At 43.4% G+C, this 24073-nt stretch overlaps 1 protein-coding gene across 1 annotated transcript in view; it reads left to right on the forward strand.

The window, feature by feature from the left end:
- Positions 1-5927: 5927 nt before the first annotated feature.
- Positions 5928-24073, forward strand: part of ambra1b (autophagy/beclin-1 regulator 1b) — a gene marked incomplete at its 3' end in the record, with an annotated part of 130033 nt that continues 111887 nt past the window's right edge. Inside the window, exons 1-2 of the mRNA XM_084335105.1 lie at positions 5928-6236; positions 20568-20818. Of these exons, the coding sequence (XP_084191231.1) occupies positions 20687-20818 (132 nt within the window). The 5' untranslated portion in view covers positions 5928-6236; positions 20568-20686. The remainder of the gene's footprint in view (positions 6237-20567; positions 20819-24073) is intronic.

Genomic DNA, 24073 nt, shown 5'->3' on the forward strand with positions numbered 1-24073 from the left:
TGGCCGCACGTACAACAGGGCAGTGTGACTAGTGACTACATATAATATAATATAATATAATATAATATAATATAATATAATATAATATAATATAATATAATATAGTATAAAGTACTTTATTGATCCCGAGGGAAATCCAGCACTACAGGAGAGAGAGCGAGAGAGAGAGAGAGAGAGAGAGAGAGAGAGAGAGAGAGAGAGAGAGAGAGAGAGAGAGAGAGAGAGAGAGAGAGAGAGAGAGAGAGAGAGAGAGAGAGAGAGGCTACATAGACATATATAAAGGCTAGATGGCTCAATGGAGACCGACGTTGCCACATGGTGGCCATCTTGCCACAGGCAGCACGCCCACTCATAACATGAATGTCTATGGTGCATGTACTATTGAAATAACCATAGCTTGCTCAATTTTCAACCGATTTTCAAACGGTTTGGTTTGTTATAAACGGCAGAGATGTATTTATCATACTGCATACTTATAATGGACTTTCACATGAAAATAATTTCAACATGTCCAAGCATCCTGAATCATAGCCACGTTAACACATTAATTGCCAAAAACTAGTTAACTCATTTTTATGATCGTTATTTCTTTTATTCGCTATATCTATTCATAATTCATGGCTGCAGCCTCTGCAGACCCTGGTGAATGTGTCAGACGGCTGGCAGACGGTCAACACCGCCCTCTACTGCCTTGCAGAGCTATTGCACTCCATTGGAAACGGTCTGGTGTGTTTTCTGAGCCGATCTGAGCCATGCGGGCGGGGTTTAAATACTCAGACGAGGGGGGCTCCAGTAGCTCACCGCATATCTCGGCGCTATTTCAGCGTCGGGGAAAACCGTGCTGCGTCACGGATCTGGTGGACTCCGAGTTCGATTCCCGGACCCGCCGTCATTTATCAGAATGTCTTCCCCTGATCTATATCCCGTTTCACCCTGTATCTGTCGGTCATGCTTGACCAGAAAAGCGATAAACGCTAAAAAAAAATAAAAATAAATAAAGTTAAAAAAAAATAAAAAATACTCAGACGAGGCAGGCCTTTACAACGATGGCATGGAACACTAACCCCACCCGCCCGTTCATGTGTAACGCTCGGTAATGTCTGGGACAGGATCGCTGTGGATAACTGGAATGGCGATCAGATAATTGGATTATTTTTTTGCATTACATCAGAGACAAGGTAAGAACACTATATATAAAATCTTGCGTTGATCTGATATTTCTTTCTCCCGCGATCAAAGCTATCTGTGTGGACCGTGTTGTGCTTTCTACTGTTGGCTGCGGTGGGGGGGGGGGGGGGGGGGGGGGGGGGTCGCCCCGCTAGGAGGGCCATTTCATGTATGCATGAGGAGACATAATAATGATAATCTAGCGTTGATTTCAGGATGATTACATAATCAGCCGAGAAGTTACAACGTGATAACTGGATTACACTGAAATGCCTTTTTCTCGTCTTTTCCTGGAATTACTCAGAATCACTCAAACTATACTCATATTCAAAACGGTATAAAACGGAAATGTACGGATGAAAAAAACAATCTGTTTTTTGCATGTTGACCAGAAGCAACTCACTGACAGTCGATGGCGATATTAGATCCATAGCTATAATATAAAATATAGTTTTAGGACTCGCAAGTTTGGCATTCTAAAACTATATCCATTGAATAAAGACCTGGCGCTGAAGGGGGATCAGCGCCCCCTGCTGCTGGCGGTCAATGTGTTAATAACGTTTGTAATAAACCAAACCGTTTGAGGACACAGGAGGGGGCCGAGGACACAGGAGGGGATGAGGACACAGGAGGGGGCTGAGGACACTGGGGGCAGAGGACACAGGTCTGTGATGCTCCTATTGTGAGGTTTTGTCCGCTGCTCACCTACTCGCTCTGTTCCTTTAAGCCTACTCGCTCTGTTCCTTTAAGCCTACTCGCTCTGTTCCTTTAGTTTTCTGTTAATCTATTGCATTCTCCTCACCTCACTAGCCCCCACCCTCGCGTTCGTTTGCTCTTCAGCAACCACACCCTTGGACTACCTGTCATTATGTGTTTGATTGGTCTGGTGCCGACCACACACTTCTAGTTCGATTATCAATTACCTCCCGCACCTGATGTGTATTCTAATTAGCACCCCTGTGGGCTTTAAGTACCTGGCTCTTCCCCTCTGTCCCTTGTCGGGTCGTCCCGTATCATTCCGTATCATATCTCTATCACCAGGACTCCTTCGGGAGGTTCTCTGTCTGTTATGCTGCTTTCATCTCCGGCGTGAGATGCACTCTAGCCTTCGCCTCCTGTCTCCGTTTGCCTGAAGCAGACACCCAGACGCGCATTCAGACCTCCGCGCAGCAGACGCCCAGACGCGCATCCAGACCTCCGCGCAGCAGACGCGCTCTTCACTCCAGACGCGCATCGCTTCCTAATACTCTACGGGAGGATGCGTCTCTCCGAGCCAGGCGCGCTCTTCCGCGCAGACGCGCATCCAGACCTCCGCGCAGCAGACGCGCTCTTCACTCCAGACGCGCTTCGCTTCCTAATACTCTACGGGAGGATGCGTCTCTCCGAGCCGGCGCGCTCTTCCGCGCAGACGCGCTCTTCACTCCAGACGCGCATTCAGACGCACTCCAGATGCGTCCTCCGTTCCGGCGCGTACTCCAAGCAGACGCGCACCACTCAGACCTCCGCGCCTGATGCGCCCTCCGTACCGGCGCGTACTCCAAGCAGTCGCGCACCACTCAGACCTCCGCGCCAGATGCGCCCTCCGTACCGGCGCGTACTACAAGCAGTCGCGCACCACTCAGATCTCCGCTTGGCCTACCCGTTCCCCGTGGCGACGCGCTCGCCCCGTTTTGATCCAACTCTCTTTATGCACAGCGCCTGGGTGAGTTTTCATGACTGTCTTTGATCCTATTCGTTTTTCGTGTGTTTAATGACACTGAAGATATCCTGCTTTTTGTCAGACTGTCACTCACCCAGCGTTCAGCTTTTTGGATTGTTCATTGGATAATATTTGGCCTTAACATCGCTCACTGTGTGTATACACACCGAAGATATTATCACTTGGATTTGTATTTGGGACTTCGCTCACAGTGTTTTTGCACCGAAGATTCTATCACGTGGATTTGTGTTTGGGACGTTACTCACAGTGTGTATATACACCGAAGATTCTGTCACTTGGATTACTCTGTTTTTGGGACAAGTCACCTCTCCTGTCACCTGCTCTGTTCCCAACTGTACTCTGAGCTAACCCGCTCCCTCTCTCCCTCTCGGTCCCGTTTACTACCTCGGAGATCTGCCGAGAGAGATCTGCTGAGCGGCTCTGACGTCACCGTCTGCTTCCCAGACGAACCATCCCGGGAGAAGCTGCAGAGCAGCAACATTCATTAATGCTCTTATCCCAGGCGTTGTCTGTTTTCTCTGTCCCTGTAAGCAGCTCCAGCCCTCGCCCTGTTCCAAGGCCTTACCCTGTTTTCCTAGTCCTCCCTGTCCCCAGCCGCCTCCGCGGGCCTCTGTCCCTGTTTCCCCACTCTAGTCCTCCTAGTCCTCCCTGTCCCCAGCCCGCCTCCGCGGGCCTCTGTCCCTGTTTCCCCACTCTAGTCCTCCTAGTCCTCCCTGTCCCCAGCCCGCCTCCGCGGGCCTCTGTCCCTGTTTTCTCCTCCTAGTCCTCCTAGTCCTCCCTGTCCTGTCCTCCTAGTCCTCCCTGTTCCTGCCTTGTCCCTTGCCCCGGCCCTGTTCCGTTAGCCTTCCCTTAGCCTTCCCCTTGGCCAGCTCGCCTCTTAAAGGCACTGTGCCTATTTTCCCCTTTCTTGTTTCTAGTATTTTGTGTTCTCCCTTAAAGGAACAGTGCCGTTTTTCTGTGTGTTTCAATAAATGCCCAGTTCTTGCTTACTCTCATACCTGTCTTGTGTTGTGCGATTGGGGTCGGTTACAAACCATAACACCTATATGCTGAGAGTCAGCGGTGAAGAGATGATTGTCCACCCTCACCAGATGGCTGAGGGTGGAAGAAGTAAGGTGTGGGAACATTGTAATGGTAATAGGGATCACAGTGGCTACTGGTGGTAGAATTCGAAGATTGAATTCTGAGAAAACATTAAAAAATATATTATATTAGACCTGAAAGGGAAGAAATTAAATGTAAAATTAATTCAAAAGATGTTGTTTAAAATATAATTATAATTTTAAAAAGCGTCCATCGTATACATATAAATGATCTCAACAACAGGTTAAATAAAACGCAATGATTGGTGTTATTTTGTAGGTCTAACGTAGGTCTAACGTTGTCATGTGTTTGCGAACGACTCAGCCCTGCTGGTCTCTGACAAGAACAAGTTACAGGTTGAAAAAACCCTCAGCTCGGAACTAGGCAAAATCTGCATATGGCTCGCCGACAACAAACTATCATTACACATGGGCAAAACAGAGTCCATTCTCTTCGGTTCAAATAACAAACTCAGCAAGACCGACGGCTTCTCAGTTACAGTGGGTGACAATATTGTCACAAGGAAAGATGAAATTACCTACCTGGGTTCCATCCTAGAGGCTAATCTTTCCTGTGACAAAATGGCATCCAATGTAATAAAAAAGGTCAACCAACGAACTTGATCTTGTACCGGATCTCCTCTCTGGTAAACAAGAATACCCTGAAGACTCTGGCAGGAGCACTCATTCAAGGGTACTACGACTATGCTTGCACCTCATGGTACCAAAGCACCTCAAAGGCACTAAAAACCTAATTACAAACATCTCAAAACAAACTAGTCAGACTACTGCTTGACCTGACTCCTAGAACCCACCTCACCCCTGCCCACTTTGCCAACCTAGGATGGCTTAGAGTAGACGACAGAGTACAGCAACTTGCAATGGGCCTGGTCTACAAGATACACTACACGACCAATGTACCCATGTACATGTCAAAATACTTCCCAAAGGTCAGTGAATACCACGATCACAACACCAGAGGGAGCTCCACAAATCATGTAAAACCCAGATTTGGCTCAAACAAGGGACTAAACACGTTTTGCAATTATGCCACATCAATGTGGAACGCCCTACCCAAAGCTGTAAAGGAATGTGAATCACTACCCACTTTCAAAAACACTCTAAAAAAACACCTACGGGAGACTGCAATTCGAAACTGGCCCCTACAAATGTCCTAACCCAGTTGTACAGTAAAGACCACATATGCAGTATTCCAATGTACAGTGCCCCCCCCCCCCCCCCCACCTCCAATGTACAGCCCCGCCCCCACCTCACCTACCCAACCTCCTCCAATGTACAGTTTCTATGTCAAATGTATGTCAGTATTCCAATGTACAGTGTACAGCGTCGTCGTCGTCCGCCCCCCCCCCCCCCCCCCCCCCCCCCCCCACCTCCAATGTACAGCCCCACCCAACCCCACCCCACCTACCCAACCTCCTCCAATGTACAGCTTCTATGTCAAATGTATATACACTCTTTCTGGATTTTTTTAGTATCACAAACAGTACTGTATTTGCAAATCTGGTATGTCATAAATGTATAGATGTAGCAGTAGGCCTACTGTCTATCTGTATGTCGTGTGTCTGTCATATGATGAATTGAAAATGGGGGACCCTGATCATGTAAACAAGACGAAAGTCTTTCTCTGGTCTGCATCCCCTTAACAATTGTATGTTTTGAGCTGTACTGTAGTGTACCCATTCTGCAATCTGTTAATAAACTTTTCAATCAATCAATCAATCAATCAATCAATCGTTCATTTTACTCTGTCTTCGATGAAAGTAGTCTGTAATCTGCGCTCTGTTTGATGTGTGTCTGTTTGCACTGGTAGTGTTTCCGGTGGTCTGGTTACGTGATTCCTGTCTACGCTAGCTCGCTGGTGACGTGTTTCCTGGCTACGCTAGCCTGCTGGTTACGCAGTAGACGCCACTACGCGGTCGGGAAGCTAGTAACGTTAACACAGCATTAGCTCAATGCCTTAGGAAACATTTCGCATCGCCTTTTCAAAATATGAACGTTATCCACTCTGACTTCGATGGCTGTTCGTCGTTAGACATATAATAGTACATTCATTGATGTTCAGACTAAGTAGCAGCCTGCCATTTGCTTTGGCTAACGTTACATTTTCCTTATCGATCAAGCTAGCTAACGTTAGCTAGCACAGGTATCTAGCTAACCAGCTAGCCGTGTTGGGTAGTAAGCTAGCTAGTTTAGCTAGCCAGCTATGCCGAGGATGACAAATTTCAAGGGAAATTCGAGAAAGGAAGGTAGGCCATGGCCCTTTTGAAATAATTGTCATTTTTTTCATTCAGTTATGATTGAACATGTTACTATGCATCAACACTAGCTAACGTCAATTTCATGCAACGTTCAAATCTAATTTGCTTCATACATTAATTTTGGATAGCTAGCTATATCCGGAATTGGCTAACGTTAATTTTACTCTTGCTCTCCCACCGACTGATGGCTAACGGTAGCTAATGTTAGCTCAAAGCGAGATAAGACTGACGTTAGCTACTCAAATTAGCTTTTTGGCCCCATTTAGTTACACACATTTAACCTAACGTTAGCTCTCAAGTCGGGTAACGTAAACTAACGTTAGCTAAGTTGTTTCGCTTGATAGGTTAGCAAAAGAAATTGCATTGACTTACTAACCCAACGTTAGTCGTGAAGGATGTTGCTGCCAACGTACGTTTGTCCTAGAATTGAATGGCCAATGAAACCATCCATTAATGTGAGCTGAATGTAACGTTACATGGTTATTATTCCCCACGACAGCAATGGTGAACTATTCGACGAGTAAAGGAGAGACGTTAGTCAATACATTTCGTCTCACTTGCAATGACCAACATCTATATAATTTGCTTGTTTGTATCGTTTTATCTTGCTTCCACTTCCAGTACGTGTTTATTTCGGCGTGTTAGACGTGGACCTGCCCAGGCCCAGTCTAAAACTGTATTTTGTTCTTTTTTCCTAAAGCCTAACGTGAATTCAGATGTTGTTCATGAAAGCTGGCTCGTTACTACAGTAGTAGTAGCGTGCATGCTCCCAGTGATCCCAGCCTGCATGCTCCCAATCTATTTTAGCACACTGTCAGCTTGGGAAATAATATCCTACATTTTCTTGTAATAAAACCTGTCAGTGTAAATCAACATTATAACCGTCTGTATAGACTCTAGATTCTATACATTTTATAGACACTTTAATGTAACGTTAGGCCTAGTTGCATGTTGCTTAGAAATTGTTACATCTAGCTTACACTGAATGTGAATATTAAATGAAAAATAATCACAAGTTTTGACTGATCAAGTCATATGCAACTTTAAACGTATGGGGTAGGGCTGGATGATATGGACCAAACATCACATCTCTGTATTTGCGCCAGACATATACATTGACCATCCCAAAATATACATATATTTATATATATGTATTTTTTTTTACATGATCTAGACTCGGATATAGACATTGTCTATGATCATATTTGGATACTCAATAAAGATGAGAAAGATTGAAATTCTGTTGAAATTGAGAAAAGGTTGAGTAAAGACCAATGCATTGTTGACCAAATTTACAATACAGTGTTTAGCCAGCTGTGATTGTTGACAGACTTGGCTAGAAGCTAAATAGCCAATCTAAGTGATCAAACACAATAAAAAGAATAACGTTGCTTGTGCAAGGCCATCTCCATCACTGGACATGCTCTCTCTCTTGCATGTCCCTCTCTTTCTCTTTTGCACGTCTTTCTCTCTCTCCCTCTCTCACTTTGAGCGCAGATGAGCCCTCGTATGCCTGCACTGATTCACGCTCAAAAACCCTGTTAGAACGATTTTATGATTTAAAAAAAAGTTTCGAATACCGGTCCAGGACTCAGTTTTTTAAGAGTTGTGCGTAAAAGGACAACGCAAGTAAAACTCTATGACTGACTGATTCAGACCGGCGTGACTGTCCATTATCTATAACATTATCTCTATCTTAGCTCGGTGGATCGAAGCACAGACAAACGTACACACGCGTGGAGCAACCTTATGTTACTAACATTGTTAGAAGCCCATATGAATCATTAACGGTTGTTCCCTGTTGGAGACGTGAATGCTCAGAGGCTCGTCCTGTCGCCTGTTCTCAGCTCTGACAGCAGGTGGCGCTGCCCACAGGGCCGTGGGTCATTCACATTACTCTACTGCTGTGCCAACTTTGAACTGGCATCATGTATGATGTTCATGAATCAGTCACCCAATTTAACCCTTTCACTACCACACTACCAAAGGGTTCAAGTCAAGAGTTTTAATTGTCACGGCATACAGGTATACAATGAAATGCGGCTGGTCTTGCCCAATACAGTGGTACAACATATAATAGAATCCAATAAAAATACAGTGGTACAACATATAATAGAATCCAATGAAAATTAACACTTTTTATAATCACACACAGGTTAACACTTTCACTGTGACAATACAGAAGGTTAACCCTTTCACTGCCACACGACACAACGGGTTAACCCTTTCACTACCACACTACAGACTGTGAAAGAGTTAACCTGTAGTGTGATAGTGAAAGGGTTAAAGGGGAACTATTTTACTATTTCTTTCACTATTTGGGCACTTTTACACAATTCCTGTGAGTCTATGGAACACCTCTGTAATATATATATTTTTTGTATTCATTGTTTTGTATTTCTAATCAAGTCCTCAAAAACAGCATTTTTCTACCTCAAGATCTCGAGCCGTTTTGAGCCTGGGCAGCAGAACTGTGTGCAGCTCATCTTGTATCTCAACATTAACATGCAGCGGTGTCTCTCTGACATCACAAATCATCACATTTTCAAATGACTCAGTTCAGTGAGGGTGAATATTGTGAGAGGAGAATTGGAAGAATGCGCCAATATGAGAATTTTGAGACATAGATCATATTAATATAAGTTCACATAGCTAGGAAACAATGCTAAACACTCAAAAAGGCCATTTATAAGATAGTTCCCCTTTAAATATCAGTTTTTTAATGCAGCTATGCATGATGTGTGACCAGCTCTCAATGTGTTTGCTTAACAACAACAGCAGACCACCGTTCATAGACAACACAAGGCGTTGCTCTTATCGACCCCGAAGGGTCCCAAATGACAAACGTAAGTGTCCAGCCATCCACGGTTCTGCCCGTGTCTCCCTCTGTGTCGCAGGGAACTTGTGAGCGAGTGGGGGCGGTATCGCAGGGGGAGTGTGTGAGAGAAGAAGAAAGATGCCAGATCGACGGAAGAAACGGCTTTGCGTGTTTCAACGCGATGTCATGCTGTAACGATATGAACCGTATCGTCTCGTTCTATATCTCGTTTGAAACTATATTGATATACCGTAAAAAGTCTATATGCCACCAAGATATTATGCGCAGTTTCCATTAACCCTTTCACTACCACACTACAGACGGTTAACCCTTTGTCGTGTGGCAGTGAAAGGGTTATCCTTCCGTAGTGTCGCAGTGAAATGGTTAACCCTTTGGTAGAGTGGCAGTGAAAGGGTTAAGGCTCTTTCACTTGAAGATCTGTTGTATTGATCTTGAAATGTATTGTGCTGGGAACAAGGCACAGGTTATCTACAAATCCAAAGCTTCATTTAAACTTGTGTAATTCGGCAGTTCAACAAGTTGAAAGTACTAAACTCCTTGGAGTGATGCTGGTTTGCACGCTGTCTTGGTCTCAGCATATTAATTATATTGTTTTAAAAATGGGAAGAGCAATTGGTATTTCCAGGAAATGTGCTTCTTTTGTTGCTCGTCCCCTTTTATGTCAGATAGTGCAAAGTTTTGTTTTATGTCATCTTGACTATTGCTCTGCGATGTGGTCATTTGCTGCCAGTGGTGACCTCAGGTCAGGAAGCTCAAGGTGGTCCAGAACAGGGCAGCACGGTTGGTACTGGGCTGCTCACTAAGGTCTAATGTGAGCCGTATGCATGCCCGCCTCTCTTGGCTTAACGTTGAAAATAGATTGTCTTTAATATACTTATGCTGTTCAAGTTGGTCATGAGCAGTAAAACTCCTGTTTTTATACATAATCAGATTGTTTGTAATACTGTGCACGAGCATTACACTAGAGGTTCCAGTAGTGGGCAGCTTGAATTGCCAGGTCCTAGAACCAGCGCTTTGGGGAGATCTTTTATTTTTAGAGCATTAACTCTTTGGAATGGCCTGCCTCGGAACCTCTGCTGCATTTTACAGTAGATTCACTTTTAAAAATAATCTTAAATTGTTTTTAACACTGTAAAGTAATTTTTTGTTTTTGTTTTACACTAATGTAATTTTAGCTATCTTAATTGTTACAGTAGTTTCATTATGCATTGTGTGTACTGACTTTTAATAATTTTGTTTTTGCAATAGTGATTGTTTTTGTATGTTTTTTTTTGTGTGTGGACCACAGGAAGACTAGCTGGTTGCTATCGCACCAGCTAATGGGGATCCCTAATAATAAAAAAAAAAAATGATGATCGCTGTTAGACATCATCAGACCTCAAAAGCCATGTGACTTGGCACAGACACATCCAACACAAATCAGGCTAAACCTGAAATCAACCTGTGTTTTGTGAGACTTTGGAGTGGCTGAGGGTGAGGGTGAGACTCTCCTTGTTCCCCAGCGTGGTGTGGCTGTGGGTGAGACTCCTTGTTCCCCGGCGTAGGGAGGGTGAGGGTGAGACTCTCCTTGTTCCCCGGCGCGGCTGAGGGTGAGACTCCTTGTTCCCCAGCGTGGTGAGGGTGAGACTCCTTGTTCCCCAGCGTGTTGTGGCTGAGGGTGAGAGACTCCTTGTTCCCCAGCGTGGGGTGGCTGAGGGTGAGACTCTCCTTGTTCCCCAGCGTGGCGTGGCTGAGGGTGAGACTCTCCTTGTTCCCCAGCGTGCTGCGGTTGAGACTCTCCTTGTTCCCCAGCGTGGGGTGGCTGAGGGTGAGATTCCTTGTTCCCCAGCGTGCTGAGGGTGAGACTCCTTGTTCCCCAGCGTGGCTGAGGGTGAGACTCCTTGTTCCCCAGCGTGCTGAGGGTGAGACACCTTGTTCCCCAGCGTGCTGAGGGTGAGACTCCTTGTTCCCCAGCGTGGCGTGGCTGAGGGTGAGACTCCTTGTTCCCCAGCGTGGGGTGGCTGAGGGTGAGACTCCTTGTTTCCCAGCGTGGGGTGGCTGAGGGTGAGACTCTCCTTGTTTCCCAGCGTGTTGAGGCTGAGGGTGAGACTCCTTGTTCCCCGGCGTGGCTGAGGGTGAGACTCCTTGTTCCCCAGCGTGGCTGAGGGTGAGACTATCCTTGTTCCCCAGCGTGGCGTGGCTGAGGGTGAGACTCCTTGTTCCCCAGCGTGGCTGAGGGTGAGACTCTCCTTGTTCCCCTGCGTGTTGTGGCTGAGGGTGAGACTCTGCGCTGTATCTCTTTATTTATTTATTATTATCTTTTTTAGCATTTTTACAGCTTTTCCTGGTCACGCAGGACCGATAGAGGAGGGGGAGAATGGGAGGGGAAGAAGACATGCGGCGGGCAAATGGTCACCGGGTGTGGGAAGCGGACCCGGGACGACCGCTTCGCGACTCAGCGTGCTATATGGTGTGCTACTGGAGCGCCCTAAGCAAGTCTATTATTAATTTCAATATAGAATATTCGTTGACAGCCCTACAAGTACAATAGATTAGTTACTGCACACTACATCACCCCTGAGTGCAACATGGAAAGTCAAACTTTCCCCCACTGTACCAAAAACCTGTACCGAACCTTGACTTCAAAACCGAGGTACGTACCGTACCGTGGGTTTTTGTGTACCGTCACACCCCTTCCTGACAGGCAGCGACGCGAGCGAGCGTGATTGCGAAAATGATTAAAATGTATTCGTTTCAATCAGACTATCCTGACCTGCCGCGAGCGACAGCGAACTGAGCAGCGATGTCGTCCACCCCTCAGATATTCGCTCGCTGTGTCTCTAGTTGAGCGATTACGCGGCCGAGTCCCGCCCCTAAACACTATTTATTGGTCAAGAATCGCAGGCTGCTTTGCCCCCCCACGTGTGCTTCCAGGTAACACACACACAGACACACTCGGACACGCGCCGCCTCATATCAGGACAGTGTCGCGCGCGATTTCGTCTCCAGTTCGCTCGCTCGCTCCCTGTCAGGAACCGGCGTTACACCCCTAATTTATATATAAATAATAAATACATTTATATAAATATACCTATAAATATGTAATATAGAGATATATACTAGATTAATACCATATGTCATATACATAATTTATTCAATTTTTTATTTACAAGCTCAATTTAAAGAGACTAGCGAAAAGGCTGGATAACTAAACAAAACACACCAACAGCTAACGTCAGCTACCCACACATACTAGCCTGGAAGCACAAACCACACACTCAGGGTGCAGGTTAGGGCTGTCAAAATTTACCTATAATGTCATTTGTTTAGTTTAGGAATAAGGGGCAGGTAACTATAAGATTTATTCTTCTTCCTGTTCCTTTTGTCCATGGAATGATATTTATGATTGTGTAATGAAGAAACTCTGATTGTATTGATTCCATGTGGCAAACAAAACTCTGAACTGAACTTAACTGAACTATTCCCTCTAAAAATAAAAAAAACACATGTTTGAGCCATTCGAATATCTATTATTGCACATTGTATAAACAAATGAAATTACCTTTAAGATCAACATACATACATACATACATAGTAGTAGTTCTTTAATAGTTGTCATACAGAAGTACAGAATACTTTCATACAAAATGCTTCTTACTGTTTCGCTCCAGAGACTGTGCTAGACAAGATAGTATCAAATAACATAATAACATAATATAGCATGAATTTAGAAGAAGAAAAATGAGGTCACAGTGTTCGGTATAGACATATGTACAATGTTCTGAGTTACCATATAATATACAATACACAATACTGTACTAATGTACAGTACTATCTAGTGCAAAGCAGAAATGGGATGAGGTACAATTTTAGGTACAATTTACAGTAAGGTGTACGAGTTGTAGTGCAATCCTTCATCCATAAATATAAAGTGTGGGGAGTGGGTGCTACAGTGTGTTTGTTTAAAGTGGGTGTGTGCTATAAAGTGTGTGGAGTGGGTGCTACAGTGTGTTTGTTTAAAGTGAGTGTGTGCGTGTGGATGTGTGTGCTATGTGCGTTTGGTGGTTGTTGTTGTGTAGTGTTCATTCATTGTTCGTTTAGCAGCCTGATGGCCTGGGGATAGAAGCTTCTTCTGAGTCTTTCTGTGCTCGCCTTGAGACTCCGGTATCGCTTGCCTGACCGCAGCAGTTCAAAGAGGCAGTTGTTCGGATGACTGGAGTCTTTAATGATTCTCTTAGCCTTGCCCTTGCAACGCTTGTTGTAAATGTTCTGGAGGGTGGGGAGCCCCCCTCCAATTGTGCGTTCGGCTGAACGTGTCACTCTTTGTAGTCTGCTTCGGTCTTGTGCAGTGCTATTCCCAAACCAGGAGGTGATGTTGCCGGTCAAGATGCTCTCTATTGTACATGAGTAGAAGTTCTTAAGGATCTTCTGGCTGACTTGGAACTTCCTTAGGCGCCTGAGGAAGTAGAGGCGTTGTCGTGCCTTCTTCACAACACTGTCAATGTGTGTGGTCCATGTCAAGTCCTCGGATATGTAGGCTCCGAGGTACATACATACATTACATAAGTAATAGTAAGTAATTTAAGTAATTTAGGACCTGCTCCGAGGTCATCAATTGGCACACATGCGATGCATGCATGCAATCCGTATCTGCGATTAACCCATCCCGTCGTCCTTCCCCCCAAGGGCAGCCGGGAGCAGACAGGCACAACGTGAGCTGCGCCAGGGGACCAATCCAAGTGCTCCTGTCCGTCTTCGTCAAGGACGCCACAGCGTTAGCGATCTTGTTGTTGTGCATGTTTTTCCATTGGGTTTATCTTATCGGGGGGGAAACCCTTGCGAGCACGGGGAGAACATGCAAACTCCACACAGAAAGGCCTGGGAGATACCCCACCTGGGTAACTGGCACCATGGAAACCTGGTCCCCAAGCGGGATTCGAACCCTGGACCTTCTTGCTGTGAGGCGACAGTGTTAACCACTACACCACCGTGCCGCTCTACATACTCTCTCTCTGTGCGTGGGGAGAGATTTGTGCTAGATTGAGAATGGGCCGTCTCTCGGAGCGAGATCAAATTCATGAACGTTTACAGTACATAGAACGGATATTGATACACAGCAACGCGCCTCAGAGCAAGGTGTGATAAACATGAAACGATATATTTTCCTTGGCATGAAACGGGAAATAGTATCAAGCCATTGGGGACCTGCATGACACTTCTGTCTCAATTTTATTATTCAATATCTAATACGTTTTACCCTGAGGGATGATTTACAAAGTGCTAAAAACGTCAAATTCCCAAAATAGCATTAGCATAACAAAAAAAAGTAGGTCAGCTGTAGTTTACATAGCTTGCATACAACTTTGTCTTGAGGTTCCACAAGGTGATCAAAATCCGAAGTATTTCCAAACAGGGCTTTTAGACAGAGTTGGGTTCTGAACTCTGCCATCACGCCATGCGGTTTTTGTTGTTGTTGTTGTTACTACTGGCACGTTCTTCAGCCCAATTAATGAAAGTGACTCGTCTCCTGTCCTTCATGCAGCGCATTCAGGACACACGAGAAGTCGAGAGGAAGACAGCCGGGGGCTGTTTTTTCCCCCTCACAATCAAATATATATAATATTAGTGCTGTCAATCGATTACAATATTTAACTCTATTAATCGCATGATTGTCCATAGTTAACTCGTGATTAATCGCAAATTAATTGAATTTTTTCCCCCTACCTTAAACGGATATTTTTCAAGTTCCAAGTTTTAATACTCTTATCAACATGCGAGTCAACAAATGCTTGCTTTATGCAGCCATTCAACACAAAAGGATGACCCTCATGCATTGCAAATTTGCATCAAATTCAAAACAGAGTGATGCACAAAATAACTTAAAAGAAAATAATAATTTAAAACAATGAATAAAGTGTGCATGAAATAATAGGGGAAAGAAAACGTTAGGAACTTGTTACATTCACTCACACTGAGTAATCACACCCCCCCCTCTCTCACACACAGACTCTCCCAGCTCTCTTTCTCTCTTGCCCCTTCCTCATCTCTCTCACCCCCCCTCTCTCTCTATATCTCACACACACACACACACACACACACACTTCAGAAACAAACATAGTATCAATGAGAGCATCAATAATACACCTGAGTGAAGTCTAGTAAAAAAATATATATATATTTCTTTTTCTTTCTTAAAAGCTAATCGTGAGTTAATAGAATTAATACCGTGTTAACTTTGACAGCCTTAATATATATATATATATATATATTTTATATTTAGAATGTAGAATATTCGTGCTAGGTCCATTTGTCTGGGAATATTTCAATGTCCCAGAGAAATTCTGGTCAAATGTTATCTGTGTTTATTGAGCTTTATTGCAATTTATTTTAAATAATGATAAATCAGGTTAATTCCAGCCACAGGACTTTGACAAACATGCATGATGAGCATATTATTCCAAAAGCATGAAAACATCTAGTCTAGAAATCCTTGTCGTCATGAAACACGCATATCCACTTCAGCCACGTAGCCTCACTCCTGTATATAAATATAAATTTTATTTTCAAATTATTCCACCTACTGGTGCTAGAGGGCGTCATGACGGGAACCTTCCGTTGAGGGAGTAGGCAGCTGGAGATCTTGGTACAGTGGAAAGTAGTTCAGGGCGAAAGTCGTTCCAGATTCCAAATTAACTCATTGACTGCCACGCTGTTTTCCCATCTCTACTCCCTGGTGCCAGCGTTTCAGACCGTTTGTAGACCCATCGTACATTCTATGTTATAGCTATTAGGGATGCCCCGATCACCTTTTTGCCACCGATCGTCTATGAGCCATATCGGCCGATACCGATCGTTTTTGGTTTTATAAAAAAATATATATATTTATATACTTTTTAATTTATTTATTTATAAAATATATATATTATATAATTATACTTGTAGTTGTATTATCTGCGAGACACCACGCAACAAGTCAAAATGCTCGCTATCTGCAAACAGCTCCACTGTCTGTGTGTATACTCTAGGGCTGTCTTAAATACTTCAAAGCTTCGTTCGATGGCACGAGCTTGTACGTTTAAAAAAAATTGTTTTTTTCCCTTTTTTTCCTCAAATCTTGCGCCTCCATTCCAATGAAACGAAAGTAAGCGGCGCCTCGACTCCACCTCTGTGGAGATTATCTGTGTTGAAAACAACAAGGACATGTGCAGCAGACATGTCGACGAAGAAGTCATCAGATGTGTGGTTACACTTTAAAATATGCAAAGACAATGCCTCTACAACAACTTTGTCAAATCACCTAAAAAAGCGTAAGTATCGTTGTACACGACGGCGACGCCACACAAAACATTAATAAGGCTATGCCTATGCTGCTATGACTAATGTGTTACCAAGTTGGCTAATTTAATTGTAATCATCGGCTTTTGTAGGTGCATTGTCTGATATAATTATAAATTAAATATAATATAATTGTTTGCTTGATAGACGAAGGTTGCAACATAATTATGTAATGTCATGTCGTTGGCTGTGAGAGCAGCCCCACTGCACCCAGGCAGCGTAGCCGAGTGAAACCTTGTCGGCTGCGTCACAGTCACGAAAGGGCTACTTAATTAATACAATCCACTTTATTTATACAGCACATTTAAAAACAACAAAGTTTACCAAAGTGCTGTACAAGTCCCACAACATAAGATAATAAAATAAAGCATAATTAAAAAAAAATCTCTCTCAAAGTTTCGAATGAAAATCGAAGCTCGGCCCTGAAGCTTCGATTGCCAAAAAAAGCTTTGAAGGTCAGCCCTAGTATACTCTGCTTTGGTCAAATCACATTCAGCATGCCCTCAGCTAGCCCCTTTCGTGACTGCGATGCAAGCCAGGGGCTCGAATACGCATCGAATCAATGTTTTTTTTTTTTTATCCACTTTTTCTCCCATTTTCTATATATTTTCTCCCATCCCAATTTCGTATCATCCAATTCAACCCTCCCCTGTCACGAACGCTGTTTCTTGCCTCCCACAAGCCGGCTGCAATGTGGACTAAGTCATACATAGCACAAGTCCCCTCCGGTACTTGAGGTAACAGCAGTCGCATCTTTTCACCTGCGCAGCTCGATCTCTCAGTGGCGAGGAGTAACGCGTGGGAGGCTCACGCTGCCCCCGACACTTCCTGATTCTACTGCGCAGGCGCACCAACCGACCTGTAGGAGTCGCTGTCCACAACGCCCGATCCCCACCCATCAGTTTCCCACCCCCTAATACGGCCAATGTGTATTAGTACGGACGACCAGCTAAACTGAAAGCAAATGTGGAGCGCTGGGCTTGCCCACTACGCCACGTAGCCGCCTGCATCGAATCAATGTTATAAGACATTGATATCAGGAGCTATCTGTAGCTACTGCTAGCCGGCTAGATAACATTAAGACAACGCCTCAGTGAACTATTTAGTTTACTGGGACATTTCATTTAAACAGTGAGCTAACATGAGCTAACGTTAGCTACCTAGCTAACGGAGGTATCATGCACTCGACTATTGCTGGAGCATTTGTTGATATCAGGAGCTATCAGTAGCTAGCCAGCTAGATAGCGTTAGACAATGCCTCATGTATTAAACTAAAAGTGAATAGTTGACTGGGTCATTTTGTTTAAACAGTAACGTTAGCTAACGTTAGCTCACAGAGGTTGCATGCACTAGAGCAGACTATTGCCGGAGCCTCTGTTTACACCGGTCTGGGAGGGGGAGGGGCAGTGCACTGCAGTAGCTGTGTGCCTGAGAGAGAAGTCAGCAAGTGAAAACTCCGCTAAGAATTGGATCATGTTTTTCGATCGGTTTTCATGATCGGCGAAAATAAAGCATTATCGGAATTCACCAATCTCATATTTATACTGAATATCGGCCGATACCGATCGCTGGCCGATCGATCGGGGCATCCCTAATAGCTATGGAGACATACTATGGCTCATTTGAAAGGCAATATTTATACTCCAACAGGGAACAAGCCGTTTATTTCTACATACATCCGTTCCTGTGCAATCCCAGGCTAAAGAGTGGCCATTTCCCAAAAATCCCTGCACATTTCTCATAGGAAGAGAGCTATCACGTATTTTGTGAAGCTCAAGCATGTCTACCAGCTGTATTAAAACAACACACTCAGTCTACCAGCTGTATTAAAACAACACACTCAGCCTACCAGCTGTATTAAAACAACACACTCAGTCTACCAGCTGTATTAAAACAACACACTCAGTCTACCAGCTGTATTAAAACAACACTCAGCCTACCAGCTGTATTGAAACAACACACTCAGCCTACCAGCTGTATTGAAACAACACACTCAGCCTACCAGCTGTATTAAAACAACACTCAGCCTACCAGCTGTATTAAAACAACACACGCAGTCTACCAGCTGTATTAAAACAACACTCAGCCTACCAGCTGTATTTAAACAACAACACTCAGTCTACCAGCTGTATTAAAACAACACACTCAGTCTACCAGCTGTATTAAAACAACACACTCAGTCTACCAGCTGTATTAAAACAACACTCAGCCTACCAGCTGTATTGAAACAACACACTCAGCCTACCAGCTGTATTGAAACAACACACTCAGCCTACCAGCTGTATTAAAACAACACTCAGCCTACCAGCTGTATTAAAACAACACACGTAGTCTACCAGCTGTATTAAAACAACACTCAGCCTACCAGCTGTATTTAAACAACAACACTCAGTCTACCAGCTGTATTAAAACAACACACTCAGTCTACCAGCTGTATTAAAACAACACACTCAGTCTACCAGCTGTATTAAAACAACACACTCAGTCTACCAGCTGTATTAAAACAACACACTCAGCCTACCAGCTGTATTAAAACAACACACTCAGTCTACCAGCTGTATTTAAACAACACACTCAGTCTACCAGCTGTATTAAAACAACACACTCAGTCTACCAGCTGTATTTAAACAACACACTCAGCCTACCAGCTGTATTTAAACAACACACTCAGCCTACCAGCTGTATTAAAACAACACACTCAGTCTACCAGCTGTATTAAAACAACACACTCAGTCTACCAGCTGTATTTAAACAACACACTCAGCCTACCAGCTGTATTTAAACAACAACACTCAGTCTACCAGCTGTATTAAAACAACACACTCAGTCTACCAGCTGTATTAAAACAACACTCAGCCTACCAGCTGTATTTAAACAACAACACTCAGTCTACCAGCTGTATTAAAACAACACACTCAGTCTACCAGCTGTATTAAAACAACACACTCAGTCTACCAGCTGTATTAAAACAACACACTCAGTCTACCAGCTGTATTAAAACAACACACTCAGTCTACCAGCTGTATTAAAACAACACACTCAGCCTACCAGCTGTATTAAAACAACACACTCAGTCTACCAGCTGTATTTAAACAACACACTCAGTCTACCAGCTGTATTAAAACAACACACTCAGTCTACCAGCTGTATTAAAACAACACACTCAGTCTACCCTACCAGCTGTATTTAAACAACACACTCAGCCTACCAGCTGTATTTAAACAACACACTCAGCCTACCAGCTGTATTAAAACAACACACTCAGTCTACCAGCTGTATTAAAACAACACACTCAGTCTACCAGCTGTATTTAAACAACACACTCAGCCTACCCTACCAGCTGTATTTAAACAACACACTCAGCCTACCCTACCAGCTGTATTTAAACAACACACTCAGCCTACCCTACCAGCTGTATTTAAACAACACACTCAGCCTACCCTACCAGCTGTAGTTGAACACCAAAGTAAGATGGAATATATAAATATTTTTGTTTCGTATGACACTGCCAGACCCTCGTCTTCAGTGATTGATCACTTGACAGCTATCATTGGTGTCTATGGCTATTCAGCTGTGTGGTCATTCTAGCTGCGAGGTCAGTTCTATTCCTGAAGTGCACCCCAGTTTCCCTGGGATTGCACAAACACGTGACCACCCAGTTCACAGATCCTGTAGTAGACTACTAGTGAGACTGACCAGTTCACAGATCCTGTGTGTAGACTACTGGTGTGACTGGCCTTACATCAGTATGACTCTTCTTCATCAGCTTACATCAGTATGACTCTTCTTCATTAGCTTACATCAGTATGACTCTTCTTCATCAGCTTACATCAGTATGACTCTTCTTCATCATCTTACATCAGTATGACACTTCATCAGTTTACATCAGTATGACTCTTCATCTGTTTACATCAGTATGATTGACACTTCTTCATCAGTTTATATCAGTATGACACTTCATCATACATTTCACACTATCTCTATATTCTGTTTCCTAGTCTCACACTATCTCACAAACTATCTCTATATTCTGTTTCCTAGTCTCACACTATCTCACAAACTATCTCTATTATTCTGTTTCCTAGTCTCACACTATCTCTATTCCGTTTCCTAGTCTCCCACCATCCCACAAACGATCTCTCAATAAGTCTTATCGCCCCCTACAGGCTAGACTCTGCATGGCGAGAGTGTGGCAGCAGTGGGAGTGAGCAGCAGAGACCAGCAGCAGCGTTAGCAGCAGCAGCAGCAGCCTCCCTTCCGTCGGCCCCCAGGCAGCAGGAGCATCATGGCCTCCCGTCAGAGGAACTCTGTGCGGATCCTGTCCAGCCGGGAGCGCGGCTCCCAGACCTTCGGCTCGCAGTGCCTCCTGCAGCAGCTGGTGGAGGAGAAGGTCCGCTGGATGAAGTGGCAGAGTCAGGTAAGGCTGAGAGACGATGGGACATTTGGAAGAATCAATAAATCTGAAGAAATGATCGATATATATATTGATTTTTGAATTAATATTTAGCAAAAAAATATATATATTTAACGTTAGTTTGTGTGTGTGTGTTACACATGCACTCACGACTCACTGTAGTTTTTGCGATGCTGTAGTTGGCCCACGACACACACACACATGAACTAACGTTAAATAATGTATTTTTTCTTTAAAAAAAATTTCAATTATTTCTTTTTACACAAATGCAATATAAACTATAAGTGACGTCAGGTAACTGGTACTGTGTTTCCCTCTGGGTGGGCGGCGTGTGACACTGTGACAGGGATGTCAACATAGTTACTGTGAGGAAATGTCATGGTTTTCACCATTATCCCTTTAATCGCCAAGGACGACTTTAGACGTCATTGCTCGCCATGCTTAATCTGCCAATGACGTCGTACAGCGTCTTTGAGATCAATATTTCAAAAATCTGTCATGGCAATCATATTTCACCCACGGAGACTTGAGACTTGCTGTTGATCTCCTCTCAACTCTCCAACGGTTCAAGATCTGCGAATCGCCAAAACCGGAAGTGATCGGCCGGAAGTGGTGCTCACCCATATTTCGTCCGGCCACTGGCTATCGCTCGCGGGACTCCAGCTCGATACACTGGATAGCGATCTGTTGCCAATAACTCGATAAACATGATTTGGACGTATATAGTATTATACAACCTGGAAATGGATTGCATATATCAACATCCCATAATAGCGATCTTTCTGCTCCACGCTGATCACCCAACGGTCAGAGGAAGCTGCGGTGAGTTTCAGCGTGTTTGATTATTATTTTCGATACAAACGGCTCTGATCAATACATGACCCATACTACATAAATGATTTAACGTGGGCCACGGACTTATAACCCCCCCCCCCCCCCCCCCCCCTCCGGTCACCAGCAGATGATGAGGCATGACGTTTAGGACCTTGTACAATTGAAATTTTCAATCTGTATCAAACTACATTTGATGATCTAATATATGTATTTATGGCTATAACTCACGTTCTGCAGAATGCTGCAGAAAACGATAAAAACATATTTATACTTTAGACCGTATTTTAGTATGAATACCGTAATTCCTCTAATAGTAACCGGTATTCAATTAAAAACCGGGTCTCTATTAATGACCGGGTGCGCTGTTGAGCTAAGCAATTATAAGCCGGCCTCCTAATACAAGCCGGGTTTCATGTATATTAGAGGAATTACGGTATTTCCCTCAACGGATTTACCATAGGCAATATATTTTGTTATTGTTGTTATATGCTGGCCTGGCTGTGCAGTAAATACCATATAATGGTATGGTGTTGATGTTTACCAAGAGAGTAAGCCTACCTCAGAATTGTATAAAACGAAGTTATTATTATTATTATTATTATTATTATTATTATTATTATTATTATTATTATTATTATTATTATTATTATTATTATTATTATTATTATTATTATACCAGTATTGTGATTGCACTATTTTACTTTATTTTAACTTTTTTTGACCACCTGTAATTGCACTGTTTACTACCGTATTTCATACATTACCGTACTTTTCGCACTATAAGCCGCACCTGACTATAAGCCGCAGCAGCTAAATTGAATGATGTGTACATATATAAGCCGCACTGGACTATAAGCCGCAGGTGTTTTAATGTTTAATTACCATATGCAATTAGCATTGGGACACAATACTGTCGGACAAATAACAAGAATTAACTCATTTACAAGTTGTATTAAGTTTAGCAAATAAGGGAACAGATAAATAACATTTCAATGCAGTCAAAAAAGCTATATTTAGATTTTTACATTTTCGGGTTTGGTCACGTCGAGTCACATATAAGCCGCACCGTTATATAAGCCGCAGGGTCGAAAAATGGGGGAAAAAGCCGCGGCTTATAGTCCGAAAAGTACGGTACTTGGTTTCAATAAATGAACCCAGTACATTTTACTGGGTTCAAACTGACACAAAATGTTGATTTATTCATTATAATCTGTTTGAAAATTAGAAATATAGGCCTCTCTCTTATACATGCCTCCTCCTAATACAAGCCTGGTATCCGCTACAGTTGAAACAAATACAAGCCGGGGTTACTATTAGAGGAATTACGGTATGTGAATGAAAAAGTAGAACGTTGCTACATCCTAAACGATAGATACTTCACATTGAATGGGCCATAGTAATGTCAATTTAGCAATACAATTAAAAAAGTTATAGCCCTGCAAAGAAGCGGAACATCTCCATAGACAAATAGAGCTGGCAGAGGATGGTATAAGGATGGATATAAGCGTGGCAGAGAAAGGGTTATTTTACTTTTGTTTAAAGATTATATATATACAGTGTGTATATATATATATTAGGGCTGACCCCTATTAGTCGATTAGTTGACTACTCGGTCGAAAGGAGCCGTAGTCGACTGCCAACCTCTTAGTCGAATACAAAAAAATAATAATAATTTAATTTTAAAAACTTTTTATCGTTCTTTCCAAAAGAAAAGAGGCCTTGAAGCGTGGCTAACGCTAATGGCACGCATACCAGAGGCTAACTGCCTACGAAAACAGGCACAGAGGCACTGAAAGAGGATTTCACCCATCTAATGAACACACTAGACTAGACAAATATCGACGTATTCGTCACATGGGTGCGCGTACCGCACCGTAAATTTGCGGGACGAATACACGTACCGTTACACCCCTATTTAATACTGAACCCTTTGTTGTAGTCTAATACATCACTCCTGGGTTTACTTTAGTACTGAACCCTTTGCTGTAGCCTAATACATCACTCCTGGGTTTACTTTAATATTGTGTGGAACCCTTTGCTGTAGTGTAATACATAACTCCTGTGGTGTGTATTACAACACTAAGAATAAGGAATACTAAGTTCAGTTAACATTAGTAATTCATACCCGCTGCATTTAAATCCAAAACCGAGCAGGACCTTTCAGTTTGTGCAGGCAAGGAGGAGTGCAGCTGCGTCAGTCAGGCTACTGGTAACTAGAGCCCGACCGATATATATATTAATCGGCTGTGATATGAACCGAACCGTGATTTTTGTCAACTGTTCCACCCCTAGTGTGCAGGGAAATTTCCTCGTCATGAGTCACTGTGTGTATGTATGTGTGTGTGTGTGTGTGTGACGTTGTGGTGGTTTGTCTGTGTGTGTTTGGTGGGTTGTTTGTTTGTGCGTTGCCACTTACCTGAAGCC

This window comes from Notolepis coatsorum (genome assembly GCF_963971535.1).
Source record: "Notolepis coatsorum genome assembly, chromosome: 18".
Lineage (NCBI taxonomy): Eukaryota > Metazoa > Chordata > Actinopteri > Aulopiformes > Paralepididae > Notolepis > Notolepis coatsorum.